General features: G+C 51.0%; 1 protein-coding gene across 3 annotated transcripts in view; it reads right to left on the reverse strand.

The window, feature by feature from the left end:
- Positions 1–427: 427 nt before the first annotated feature.
- The window catches only part of PHF12 (PHD finger protein 12), a 45,483-nt gene continuing 32,026 nt past the window's right edge, over positions 428–13,884 (reverse strand). For all 3 annotated transcript variants that reach the window (XM_047707327.1, XM_047707328.1, XM_047707330.1), the window contains 9 exons: positions 12,000–12,164; positions 8,318–8,476; positions 6,919–7,714; positions 5,548–5,673; positions 4,775–4,918; positions 3,579–3,677; positions 2,759–2,841; positions 2,053–2,191; positions 428–1,711 (listed from right to left, as the gene is read on the reverse strand). In XM_047707327.1, coding sequence (XP_047563283.1) covers positions 1,377–1,711; positions 2,053–2,191; positions 2,759–2,841; positions 3,579–3,677; positions 4,775–4,918; positions 5,548–5,673; positions 6,919–7,714; positions 8,318–8,476; positions 12,000–12,164 — 2,046 coding nt within the window. In that variant the 3' untranslated portion in view covers positions 428–1,376. The remainder of the gene's footprint in view (positions 1,712–2,052; positions 2,192–2,758; positions 2,842–3,578; positions 3,678–4,774; positions 4,919–5,547; positions 5,674–6,918; positions 7,715–8,317; positions 8,477–11,999; positions 12,165–13,884) is intronic.

Below are 13,884 nucleotides of genomic sequence, written 5' to 3' on the forward strand. Positions count from 1 at the left end.
GATGACTCAAATATGATAGCAAACAACTGAAACTAAAGGCAGCCCCAGCTCCTGAGGTTCAAGTTTCTAGACCAGCGTGCAGAGGTCTCAGAACAGCTCGTTTTATTATCTTGGTTTTGGAGTCATCAGGAAGGAGTGAGGGCCTGCACGTTCTCAGATTCATGCAGTATGTGGTGATGTCAAATGATTCCAGGTCACTCGGAAGGCCAGACAACAGCTACCCCCCACCCAATTGCAAATGCACCCCTAGCCCTCCACTTTCCCACACCCACCTCGGGCTCTTTTCTCCCAGACCTCTTCTTTCCTGCCTTCCCCTGGGGACTGAGTGTCTGGGAATGAGACTAGTTCAATAAGACTGTGACCAGGATCTTGGGGAGGGTCCCCTCAAAGGGTGATGACAGGTAGGACAGACAGGCAGAAAACATAATTTGAAGTATTTTTGTTTTTTTATATACAGAATACAGGAAAGTTTCTGTAAAGTCTAAAACATTACAATTACTATGTACATTGGTACTACTTGGGGGTGGGGGTTTGGGGGGGGGGAGGGAGCCAGGGGTGGGAGGAACAGGAGAAGTGGCAAGAGAACAAAAAAAGAAGACGAAACAGGTTTACGACAAAAACGTTTTTGCTACAATAGACAATTTGAAGAAAACGCTCTACCACATGTAGTACTGTACAGTTTTTAAAAACATTGAAAAAAATGTCATCACTAGATGTATTTACACAAAATCCAAATACACTTTTCCTTATTTGAAATAAAATAGATGGACAGCCAGAAAAAGAATTCATTTCTCATTTGTCCATAATACACAGTAGCTACCTGTAGTGCAACCGCTGCAGAAAGGGAAAATAACTTGGAGGGTGGGAACCACGGAAGTAGGGTGGGTAGCGATCTTTATATTAAATAAAACAATGATATTGTATAGATTTTGCTGTATGAAAACTGTATTTTTTCTTTTAATATAAAACTATTGTCACTGCCACAAAATAGAACAAGTTTCTGATTATTTTACAACGGCGGGTGAGGGGGAGGGAGCAGGAGGTGGGCAGGAGGTGGGTGGGGAACGGTTTCCTGTTGGAGGAAGTGTCCAGACTGTGGGCCTTCCCCTCCCTGCCCACGCTGTTCCTCAGCTCGGGTCTGCCGCTTTCCCATGAAATGTTGAGTACAAATATATGTGCAAATGCCCCCTAGAACTTGAGAAAAGAAAAAGGATTTTTAAAAAACAGTCAAAAGGTTTTCTTCATTTCATGCAAAGATTGTAGTTGAAGGGTTTCTGGTGGAGTATAGAAAAAACCCGGGCTTGGTTTGTGTACATTTTTGCATTGCAGGAGTCTTGGGGTGGGCGGACAGGCGGGTGACGGGGTAGCCGCCAGTCCTAGGGAACGGAGTTGGAGCGCAGCACAGGGCCCTGGTGGGGCTTGAGAGACAGCTTCTCGGCCAAGACCCCATCCTGCAGCAGGCCAGCATCGCCTTTGGGCTGTTTGGTCGCAAACTCAGTGATGCTGAAGACGAACTGCAGGCACCCCAGCTTGATGTAGCTGCCGTGGTGCAGTAAGGCCGTGCCCTCCCAGCCGGCCCCACTGCCCCCAATCAAGCTCGAGCTGCTGGCTTTGCAGTTGCAGGGTCTCCGCGGTGGCCCCTGGGCCTGGGAGCTCATCACGGCTGCCTCCTCACTCGGCTCTTCGTCCTGTTTCCGGTGCCGGCGGCGCCCTGGGAAGGAGGAGTGTGGTCACTGGGAGAGGAACAGTGAAGGGGCCGGGGCTGTTGGTTGTGGCTGGGCCCCTGTACCTCCCAATTCTAACTGCGGGGTGACTAGGGCTGGGGGATGCTGTGAAAGGACAAGGTGAGTCTGAAGTCCCCAAGCAGGTGTGCACATGTATGGCACTGGCTTCTCCGTGGCTTTCCCTGGGCCCATGAGCAAGGAGAGTCTGCCCAGTGGGACCAGGAAGACACGTGCCAGTCATTGGCAGCAATCCAGAGCCACCCAGTTGGGGCTCTTAACATAACAGGTCCAAAAACGGCTGGCTCTGGGGTCACGGGGTCCAACTTACTGATGACACTCTGCACTTTGGCAACAATACTGCTTGGGGGGGTTGGCGGGGTCTTCTCAGAGAAGTCACATGAATACAGCACATTGTCCACCGTTGTCCCGTGCTCACTGTAGTTTAACAGCTCATAATGTTTGGTATTCTGAGGAGGAGGAGGGAAGATAAGATGTGTGGTCTGCTGCGTGGGGCCTGGGGCTAAGGGGAGAGAGGACACATGGAGAAGGCTGTGCTGCTCTACCTGGGGAGCTCTCTTTCTTCCCCAGTCAAGTCCCGCTTCCCTCTTTCAAATAGGGCTCAAGACTCACCTCCTCTGGGAAGCCTTCCTTCCCAGTGGCCCCCACCCCCTAGCTCACCCCACTCTCCCATGGCTCCTTTACTCTGCCTCCTCTTGAAATGCTATTCACTGGCACAGAGGGCTTGGCTTCCTTCTATGCTGGTCCCCTGCCCTGATTTTGGGGGAGCTCCCCCTGCTGAGCCTGTGACCAACCTCAGGAGAAATGGCAGCCCTGTTCCTGGGGAGGGTAGCCACGGTAGGACACCCTTTCATACCAAGACTCTTCTCCTCCAGGAATGACAGGGACGGAGGAAGAGAAGACCTCCCCGCCCTGCTTCCCGCTGCCCCACACCCAGGACACTGAACAAAAACCCCAGTGCCTAGGAGAGGCCTCAGGTGGGGAGAGCCCCCTCCCACCCCATCCCCACCCCTCACCTCATCATAGAATATGCAGGCGTGTTTCCCGGACACGTAGTTACAGTGACCATAGTTTGTAAGGCACACGTCCATGTCAGCTCCTGCAAGTGGCAGGAGTAGAAGCAAAGGCAGGCAGAGAACAGACTGTAAGGTGTATGCATGGGGAAGGTGGGGGGCAGGGAGTTAGCTTCTGGGCGGCTACTGGTAAGACCTCACGGAGAAGCTAGCTTGGGGCCCCTTCCTTGTATTTTTGAACAAAAACTGATTTCTTTTCCAATCCCCTTGGAAAGAACAGCTGTCCCTGCCAGCCGATTTCATTCAGAACATGTGGCTACTGCCCAGAAGGGAAGAGTGAACTCCTGGAGAGCGGGGGTTATTTCCATGAGGGTACAACATGGGCTGCAGGGTTCATAAATCCTATCATCGGAAAGAAAGGAGATTTCTTGGTTGCAGGCTAAGCTGACTATCCCTCCGTACAAGATACAGGACTAAGGAAAGGTTATGGGTGTGTGAGCCCTATCACTTTCTCGAAGACCTCCAGGTACACAGTGCGTGCCCTCTACGCAGGTATTTCCTGCACGCCTGGAATGGCTCGTTGAGCAGCAATCAGAGCTGACTCCCCTCTCTCCCGAGGTCATGCTGGGCCCAAGCGAAAGGGCTGGAGCCGGGGAAGACAAGCAGTTGATAATCTCCTTTCTTAGTCCCTCTTGCCTGGATATCTGCTGGGTTAAACCAGTCAGCCCTGGAGAGGGTTTCCCTCCCCACTTTCTGGCCCTGTGGGTAAGGATATTAGTATTTGGGGCTGAAGAGATTTTGGCGCCTTCCCCAGCTGGCTCACCTGTCCCGATGTATAGGGTTCGGTAGCACATGTTCACAGCTCCTCCCAACCCTAAGAGAGGGTAGAACACAGCTCGGGCCTGTACCTCCTTTCTTTGCACTACAAGACAAACACAGGGATAGGATCATTCAGAAACTCAGAACCTGAGATCCAAACATAAACCAGAAGAACCCAGACCTTTGGCTTGTGGCCTACAGAAAAAGATCCCACTAGATGTATCATCCCACCAAACATACCTTGGACATTGGGCTGCTTCAGCATGACACTCTCCCCCCACCCACAGCATTCCCAACATGGGTTAAGCATTTCCACCTTAAAAGAAGGTCACAGAAGTCAAGGATGAAAGTACTTTAAGTTCCTCGGCTGCTGACTGGCTTATCATGGACAGACCAGACGATACCATAGAAAGGGATGCCAAACAGCAGAAGACACGGACCAGCATTTCTCAAACTTTGGTGTGCACACAAATCAACTAGGGATCTTGCTAAAATGTTGTTCTGATGCCGCAGGTCAGAAGTGTGGCCTGAACTCTGTGTTTCCCACAAGCCCGCTGGTACTGCTGGTCTGGGGACCACATGATTTCAATCAGTAAGGCTCATTAAGGGTTAATGCTCAGAAAAAGAGCCTAAGCAGTTAGACTTGTGGGAAGAATTTCCAGGAGGCTAGCCCAACTGTTATTTTCTTTCTTTTTTATTTTTAAAGTAGGCTCCATGCCCAAGACGGGGCTCAGCCTCATGACCCTAATGACCCTAAGTCATGACCCTCATGACCCTAAGATCACGAGTCTCTATCAACTGAGTCAGCCAGGTGCCCCTAGCCCAACTGTTATTTGGCTTCTCACCTTGAACTTGAAAAATTCCCTTTTGGGAAACCTTTGTAACCCAAATATCTGAACACTGTTCAGCAGAAAGCGTACCACATATACCCAAAGGCACTGGTAGCTGCCCTCTGTGTCTCAAAGCAGATGAGCATGAAAGAGAGTTAAGCAGACTTCCCTGAGTCTGATGTGAGAGCTGTAGTTGCTTTTTGTTCCTGCTTTCTGGGGAAAGAAGCCACGGTGCTTTACTGAGCCTGTGAAAGGCACACACGGGGCACTGTGATTCTGAAAACCGAGATGGCTCACGGAGCGGAGACATACGCTCACACACAGAGGGGAGACTGGATGGTGGGCTGTTGGCAGATGTGTGCACGCGCACCTTCAGTGTGGTGCCCTCCAGAAGCCAGCGGGTGTGCCCCGACACTGCCTGGTGAAGCTTGGACCCGGGAGGGGAAAAGCTGATGTATTCTCTGCAAGGCCAGAAACTTGATCAGCTTCTCGTCCAGCATATTTATCTCGATTTCTATTAACCAAAGAGAAAGATTAAAAAGCAGCTGAGGAGGAAATGCAACGTGGAAATAGGTGAGGATCACACAGCAAATCATTTAGCATTTCTACACTCTAGCCAAGTGACTGTTCTCGAACAGCAGAGAGTACAAAGTGGTGTAAAGATCCCGAGCTGGGCATTTCACTGGCCATGTGCAGTGAGAGACGGGCCCCACTGCAGCCAGTGCAGCTGTCTCTTGGAGGTGGGTGGCCTGATTTCGGGTTGAGTGGTCCTAGAAGGGCAGAGCAAGATACACCACTTGCCGCCTGTAGGGGGAGGGCTGGATGTATGACACTGATAATCAGATTTTTCTACCCAGCCTCTCTTCACAGAGGGCCAGTGGCGCCTCTGTTCTCTCCAACTCAGGGAACTAGGACCTCCTGGTTTTACTCTGCCCTGGGTAATTATCCTCTTTTCTCACAGGCTTAGCTGGCTCTGCTCTTGCTTCACCTTTGATTATGAGGTGTAGAAGGCAGAAGAAGGAGGGGCTTTCTTTCTTAACCCACCTCCCCAGCCCTCGGAGATCAGGCATCCCTTCTGTTCCCTTCTGAAATGAGCTTGAAGGCACAGGAACAGCACCTCCACGCAGCAGCTCACTCACTCACCTCCATTTCCATCCATAAATGCTCGCAGTGAGCTGGTGAGGTCCACCATGGCAGTAGAGTTGGCTGGGAAAGAGGGTACGGTTAAAGCGCTTCCTATGGATAACGTGCCGGGGCTGACCTTGCCATCTGGGGACGGAGCAGGAAGACGGTTACTTACGTCACCTTACGAGGGAAACCCACCGGTCCAATCCCCCACTGCCGAGACAGGTCTGGATTTCGGACCCAAGGTGATGTTCCCTTCTTGATTCTCACCCCATAGGCTCTGGAACTCCTAGAGCTAAAAATGTGTGGTGAGGAAGGGCAGATGGAACAATGCACCCAGGTACGCAGGAGTCTCCAGGGCACCGGGAGCTGGTGAAATCTACTGCTCTGGGGAACGTGATGGGGCGGCTCTGTTCTCTGGGCCATCGCTACCTCCCTGCACTACGCACTTACGTAAGCAGCGCCTGCCTCTGTAACTCTTGCCTCCTGACGCAAAGGGAGCAAAACCTATCCAGGTTGGTATTAAGAGGTAAACAGAGACAGGAAAAGAGCCTGAAGGTAGGGGCCATCCTGGGACCAGGGCCCCCATGCAGAGAAGTCACAGTCACCTGGTTACCGAGACTCCCAGCTGACTAGGAGGCCAGCTTCAGTTCACACGGGAGAGACCACAGGGGGTTCCAGCAGCATCTGAAACCTAGTTCAGATGCTGGGGTCAGCAATCTCGAGGTCCGGAGTGCTGACTGGGGATAGCTGAGAGAGCAGGTCCACACTAGGCCAAGTATGGGTATAGGGTACTGCCTTTCTGCACGTGGCCTGAGGGAGAGTGTTTGGGTCAGGCCAACCTCTGCGGGCCTGCCGCTGTGCTGCTATTCTGAAAGGCAGTGTTGCTTTCTATCCCTGCTTCCCTGGACCTGGAAGGTCCTTCAAATGAGCGGGCTCTAAGAATCTAGATCAGGTGGGATCTGGTCTCTGGTGTGGATACTGAAACTCGGGAGGCCACTGCCTAGAATCTCCAGCTGGCCACAGTGGCTGAACAGAGCATGCTGCCTCCTCTAAGGAGAGAGAACAAGAACAGGCAAAAGACTAGGCCTGAGAGGTGTGGGAAGGGGATTCAGGAGACCTGGCTGTAGTTCCAATCCTGCCACTGACTTGGTAAGTCACCTGGAGGAAATCACTGAACTTTCAGAGCCTAAGCAATCCCACCAATCAAATGGGGACAAGTTAAAGCATGCTTTCTCCTCTACCACCTAAATGTGGAGAGAGCAAGTAAGAGAGAGACTAAAGTCCTCTGAAATATTCACAGGAATACAAGTGTTTTTTGAAGTTTAACTGCCAGGAGGAGCATGAAAGGACTGGATCCAAATTACCCCAAGGCTGAGCAGCACTCACCTGATGATGGCGCTGGTGAGCAGAATCGTTGGTTGGCTCCTGTGGCCAAGATACCATCTCCTGCTGCTTGGGGGGGAGTGAGCACCCGGGTGGCATTTGGGGGTGAGCCCAGTGGCCTTGAATCTGTCAACGGAGGTCCTATCTGTGATTGGACAGTCTTTCTTTGCAAAGTGCTGGTGTTCTCGATGCTGGCACAAGAGCTGGGAATGGAAGGGGGCAGGCTTGGGACAGGAACCAAACTCCTCTGGGGGCAAGAGCTGGGGCCAGTGGCATTCTCTGTCTTCACAATGATGCCGACGGTGTGGTTCTGAAGCCCCCCAGCCGCTGGTGGCGTGAGGGGCCGGGGCCAGCCTTGCCGGTGGGAGAGGCCTGGTAAGGGGGTGTTGGCGCCTGGAAGTCGCCGGGGGTCCGTGGAATCAGTGGGGCTGCTGTAGAGGTGTGGGCCATTGGCTTTCACCTCTGTGCTCACTGGCCCGTTGGCAGTCCCGCAGGGGGCTTTCTTGGATTTTTCCGCACAAGAACTGCAGCTGATGTCCTCTAGGGCTGGGGGCTGGTGGGGTGGAGAGCAGCTCAGGGAATTCTGGGTGCTAATCCCTGAGGGGCAGGACAAGGGGCAGTGGGAAGGTGTAGGTGCCTTGTCAGCTGTTTGCAGGGAGGTGGTGATTGAGCTGTCAGTCACAATAACAGGCTTAATATCAGCCTTCTCTGTCTGTTCAGAGTCCCAATGCGAAGGCATCTGCTTAGCAGATAAATGTTTCAATATGCTGCACTGGAGCGCAACAACACTACAGAGCCACTGCAACGGAAGGAGAGGAGAGGAGAGGAGGGTGAGAGGCCTGGGAGGCGCTGGTCCTTCCTGCCCCAGTGGCCAGGGCTAGAGCAGAGCCGATAAGCGCCGTTTCCGAGGTCCCATCGCGAATGCCCAGAAAAGGTGTGCTGGACTTCCGACAGGATTCCACTTCCAGTCCCAAGTGAGACTTGTTGGTGCACTCAGCAGGCAACACCCTGGTCAGCAGAGCTTGGGGTTCCCATTCGGGCTCTGCCCCTAAGGCTCACCAACAGGCGGCAGGTACCCTAAGCCACTGCTGTGCGCTCAGCACTACCACCTGACCTCTCTGGGGGTCTACTGCACTCTTTCTACGAGACGGATGTGCCCGCCTTGCAGCACAGCAGGGGGCCAACGGAGAGAAGCAGACTGGTTGACTCTGTACTTCTTTTACTTGCCTCAGAATATCGGCCAGAAGTTCTCTCCGGAATAGTCAACTCTTGGGGGATGGGGGAGGGGTGGGTGGGGTTGCAGAAGATGGGGATGGGAATGGAACTGAGGCTACTTCCAGTAACAGCTGTGGTGCGATGGAAGGAAGACTGGCTGCAGGATCCCGGCCCTGCCTTCACTCACCTCTTGCTGCTCTGCCTGGGTGGCTAAGTGCTCAGAGTTCAAAAGGTGCGTCTGTGATTCCTCAGGGATCCCATTGCAGATCAGCTCCCCATCCCGAATGGCCGCAGGTGCAATGAGAGGGGGTGGAAACTGGTACTGGGATTTGATAGCATCAGGAACCTGTTTAGGACAGACAGGAGGAGGAAGGAGAGGGAGATGGCGCCAACAAGTCCAGCGGATTCTGCCCCAACTGCATTTTTTTCTCCTGGTGGAGCCAATGCCCATGGGACCATCATGCACTCTGGGGTCCACTAGGACAAGGAGGCTCCGTGGGCTGCAACTGCTCTGTGCCTCAGACACACACGTGTCAGCCTGAGAAGGCACAGAAATGGAGACAGCAGGCACATGCCGCCACCCGCCCCCCCCAACTTCTTCAGCAAGGTGTAAGGCCCGCAGAGGGCAGAAACCACTGCTTTGGCTTAAGACTGATTCTGGACACAGACTCACAGCAGTACTCTAGGCTCCCACTGCTTGGCATCAAGTTTGGGAGGGGAGTGAGCAGTATCTGACAGGTAAAAAGTTAAAGGAGGTCACATTCACAGTGGAAATGCTCAGCATGAGGCCTGGCCTGTGACAAGCACTCAGTCAAGGTCAGTTTTCTTCAGCCATTCATTCAAGACTAATCAAACAGCTGAAGACCTTTTTGTTGTACAAAGACAGAAGACACATTCTGAATCATACCACGTAAGAATGAAAGAGCCACACCACAAGCAAAGAGTCATTCATACATCCGACCAGTATTTATTGGGCACCTCCTGAGTCTGGGTACTGTCCCAAGTCCTAGAGATCCAGAGACAAATAAAACTTAAGCTCTGCTCTCAAGGAGCGCACAGTCTAGTTGGGGAGATAAACACAGAAACATTACAACACAACATTATGAGTCCTAGGATAGAAGCATGGCTAAGGAACTATAAAAAACATAGAGGAAGAGTGCTCATTTCTGTCTGGGTCGGGAGGGCACAGGAATTTGGGATTAGGAAAGATTTTACAGGAAGGCAGTATTTGATCTGAGCCTTGTTAAGTTGAGAACTTCCAGGCAGAGGAAGGGGAACTGAGGGCAGCGGAGCAGCATACATGGCACAGAGATGTGGAAGCACTTGGTAGATTTGGAAAACATTTGGAGGACAGATTTGGTGACCGAGTCCTTAAGGAGGATAAGGGGAGAAGAGCTGAAAATGGTTTCCAGCATTTTGGTTTGAGGGGCTGGGTGGAGACTGTGGTTATTTACTATAGAAACAAGAAATACAAGAAGAAGAGCAGATTTGGAGGCAGAAGACTTTTGGTCTTGGGCAAGTTGAGACCGAAATGCCCATGGGGTGGGTGAGCAGACATGAATCTGGATATGAGGAGAAAGGCAAGGCAAGTGGAATCAAGAGTCAGTACCATTAATATTGATGGCCGGTGCCAGGGGCTTGTCTGAGGTCATCCAGGAATGGGAGGCCGAGGAAGAGAATGGTATGCAAATCTAAGGTTGTCCCCTGGTGAAGAGTGAAGGCGTAGCAGGAAGATGAATCCCCAGCAAAACTACAAAGTTCTTAAGCTGATTTTGCCGCACTGCTCGGTCAATGATAGAGATGTTCCAGAACAGAGCTGAGCAGTTCTTGGCCATAGTCCTCAATCAGCTCCCGGATTGTCTAAGTATAAAATGCTTCCCAGAAAATTCATGGCCCTGGATTTTCCTCAAGAATAGGGAACCCTTTATAGAAGGAGAGGGGGTGCCTGAGCGGCTCAATCGGTTAAGTGTCCGATTCTTTTTTTTTTTTTTTTAAATTAACAGATTTTATTTATTTATTTGAGAGAGAGAGAGAGAGAGAGTGCGTGCGCACACGCATGAGAGGGGGCAAGGTCAGAAGGAGAAGCAGACTCCCGTGGAGCTGGGAGCCTGATGCTGGACTCGATCCTGGGACTCTGGGATCATGACCTGAGCCAAAGGCAGTGGCTTAACCAAATGAGCCACCCAGGTGCCCCTAAGTGTCCAATTCCCTCTTTTTTTTTAAAGATTCTATTTATTTATTTGACAGGCAAAGATCACAAGCAGGCAGAGAGGCAGGCAGAGAGAGAGGGGAGGAAGCAGGCTCCCTGTGGAGCAGAGAGCCCGATGCGGGGCTCGATCCCAGGACCCTGGGACCATGACCTGAGCCGAAGGCAGAGGCTTTATTTAACCCACTGAGCCACCCAGGCGCCACAAACAGCAGGGTTTTAGCAAGGCTTCTTGACCTGTTCATTTTAGTCATCATGTTCTCTTCCTAATCTACAGTTCAGATCTCTTTTAAATCTGTTTCACTAAGGTATGAGGCATGCCACCTCTATAATACCCCCAACTGAAAATACCTTCATTTAATTTTGGAAACTGGTGTTTGCACTGAAGTGTAAATATTTACATGGTTAAGAGATTGTCACACAATTTCCAACAGTTAGCATCTTGCTGGTGCTGACATCCACTGCCAAGTGACGGGAGTGGTGTGAGTGCGTTAAAGCGAGGGTGCCACCAAGTGGCCATATTTGAGAACTGCTGGTCTCCACTGGCACGGAGCACCGTCTGGGGGATTTCTCAGAAGATAAAATTCACGCCTATGTTTGTGTATACAGTGCTGGGCTCTCCAGGTTAAATGAGGGAACTGACTGGTTTATGAAAACAGCCTCAACACCTACAAATGCTTTTCAACAAAGGGATTTTTTTTTCCTGTTGATCTTTGTAGACACATTTTATTTTTTTTTTAAGTTTTTTTTTTTTTTTTTAAATTTGAGAGAGAGAGACAGCGAGAGAGGGAACACAAGCAGGGGAGTGGGAGAGGGAGAAGCAGGCCTCCTGCTCAGCAGGGAGCCTGATGTGGGGCTCAATCCCAGGACCCTGGGGCTACTACCTGAGCTGAAGGCAGATGCTTAATGACTGAGCCACCCAGGTGCCCCCACACTTTATTTTTTAAAAGATTTTATTTATTTGACAGAGAAGAGAGAGCCAGAGAGCACAAGTGGAGGGAATGACAGAGGGAGAGGAAGAAGGAGGCTCCCCACTGAGCAGGAAACCTGATGGGGGGCTCAATCCCAGGCCTCTGGGATCATGACCCAGGCTGAAGGCAGACACTTAACCATCTGAGTCACCCAGGCGCCCCTGTGGACACACTTTTGCAACTGTCAAGTGCATATGAATGTCAGGTAATATTACAGCCAAGGCCACAATTTGGGGTATTCATGATATATTACCAGCAGCCTGGAAAAACTGTTTTAACTCTCCTTTAGTCATTCTCCTCTTAAGTTCCTCAGCCGGGACAGGTGGTCCTCTGCTTCATCACCACCGCCTTCACCCCACTAGGCAGCTCTGGGACGGGGGTCATCTCCCAGGAACAGAGAGCATGAGTGCCCGGTGAGGGTAGCAGAGGCAGAGCACATCTGTTTGGCAGAAGGGGCTAAAGAGCACTGATCCTCAGAACTGGAGACTCGTAGAATTTGGGGCTTTGCCTTGGTAGTCCTGACCTCCATCCTCAAACATGAAAACGTATGGTCACATTCACCACTTGTTGAGACACCAGAGACAAATGTCGGGACTTCAGTCTCCCTATCTATAAATTCAGGCCCATGATCCTGTCTGTTCCCTGAAAACAATCAGAGCCCACTATCCTGCCTGCATCAGGCTGGGACTCACCTTCAAGCTTCTTCTTTTGACTGACTGGAGCACACGGCGGTTAGGAGGGTGCTTCTTATGGATTCGGTTCAGGAAGTCCACTTTGACCACGTGCTGTGAAATGGTGTCCTGGAAACGGTCAAACACCTGGCACCGATTGCTCAATGTCATATTCTTCTGGTTCAGCTAGGGACAAAGCAGACACACTCTTGCAATGAACCTCAAAAGGCATCCCCTTCCCAATGACCTCTACTCTCTAGGTTTGAAAAATAGAAGCCCTTGGCCACACAGGCTTCTTCTATCAGGAGCTGGTATTATAGCAACACTCCTGTCAGAGGGCCAGGGGAACATGGGTAAGACGTCCTCCCTCCGCTCTGCCTGGTCTAGCCAGGGAAAGCTGGTATGTTCTATTCCCTAGAGAGGCTTGAGGGGGACAGGAAATAGGAAATTAGCCAAGAAATGCCCTTCAAATTCAGCCTCTGACAGCTCACACCACCTTTTGCCAGCATACCCTAACAGAGCACAAGTTTCAGTGGAGATGCAGGCCTTGGCCCTCAAGACCCAGACTCCCTTTCTAGAAGGCACTCTTGCCCACAGGAAGCAGGACAGTTTTCTACACAGGAGCGTGGCTGACAGCAGGGATCAGCACCAGAATGCCCATGCACCCTGCCCTAGTCCTCTTTCAACATAGCATGGAGTAGCAGCAAGCCCACTCAGCTCCCACAGTCCTACTCTACAGGAGGTGGGAAACTGGGACCACTCTCAGAGGCCAGAGGGAGGGAAGAACGAAGCTGATGCAGCGGCACACAGAAGGCATATAAATCCTGAGCCACCTTTCCGCTTCCACGTCTGTAACTCAAAAGAAAGATCTGCACCGCAGCTTCCTAATTAGTCAAGTAGGAAGAACTCCTAAGTGGCTAATAAAAAAATTACCTAATTAATTTTTCATCTGTTGGAAAGCTGCTCTTTAAGATTCATATTTGGGCATACCACTCATGGTTGCTTTTTTTCCAGTTCAGCAGGAGGCAAAATGAAACACTCATAACTGCGGCTCAGAGAGAAGCGTCCTCCTAGCTGAGCCCTGAGCAGCGTCAGCCGAGTGAAGAGGCCAAAGCAACACGCGTACAAGTCTCTAACTACGGTCCCTCAGTGCAACGCGAGGAGCACACGGTCACGCTGAGCATCACAAGACATTCCATGGTTATTACCATCTGAGAGACAGTGTCTTAAGCGATAATCTCTTTTTAATCTGAAAGGCTGCTCTTCTGAGGGAGCTGCTCTTCGGAAGCCCTCACCCATTCAACCTTGTAAATGACTGTTCTTAGTGCCTAGCAGGAAAGGGACTAAGCTTAAGCCTCTTTTGGAGACAGCAAACTAGAGTTCTGTTTGAGCCCCAGGAAGCATCTGGAAACTGCACCCGAGACTCCTGGGAGAGAAGATAGAAGGACCCTCACACCATTCATTCATTCGACGAATACCTATTATATACCGTGACAAGGTGGGTGTCAAAAACTAGAGAAAGGAAAGAGACTCATGTGGTGCCCAGGACACATTAGGGTTTAGTCACTGGCTGACTGGCTGTGACCCATGCCAATTCTTCAACTCTCCCGAGTTACTGGGAGTTGACTGCCTGTGATAATTCCTAGGATAGAGGAATAAACGTTTCAGAGTTTCTTAGTTTGTTTCCTCTAAAAATAAGAGGCAGGAAAATATGGAAGCAACTACTACAAGAGCATTTATTCCCATAAGTTGGATCTAACATACTCCCCTTTTAGAGCTGTAACATCAGCTGCTTAATTCACTGTGGAAGAAATTATACATAAACAACCAAGTCCGCCTGTACGGCTAAAACAAGGCATTGTGGGGAAAGGCAAAATGCACAGCTGAGGCATTTCAAAATAATCAG

The sequence above is a fragment of the Lutra lutra genome, chromosome 16 (genome assembly GCF_902655055.1).
Source record: "Lutra lutra chromosome 16, mLutLut1.2, whole genome shotgun sequence".
NCBI classification, from domain to species: Eukaryota; Metazoa; Chordata; class Mammalia; order Carnivora; family Mustelidae; genus Lutra; species Lutra lutra.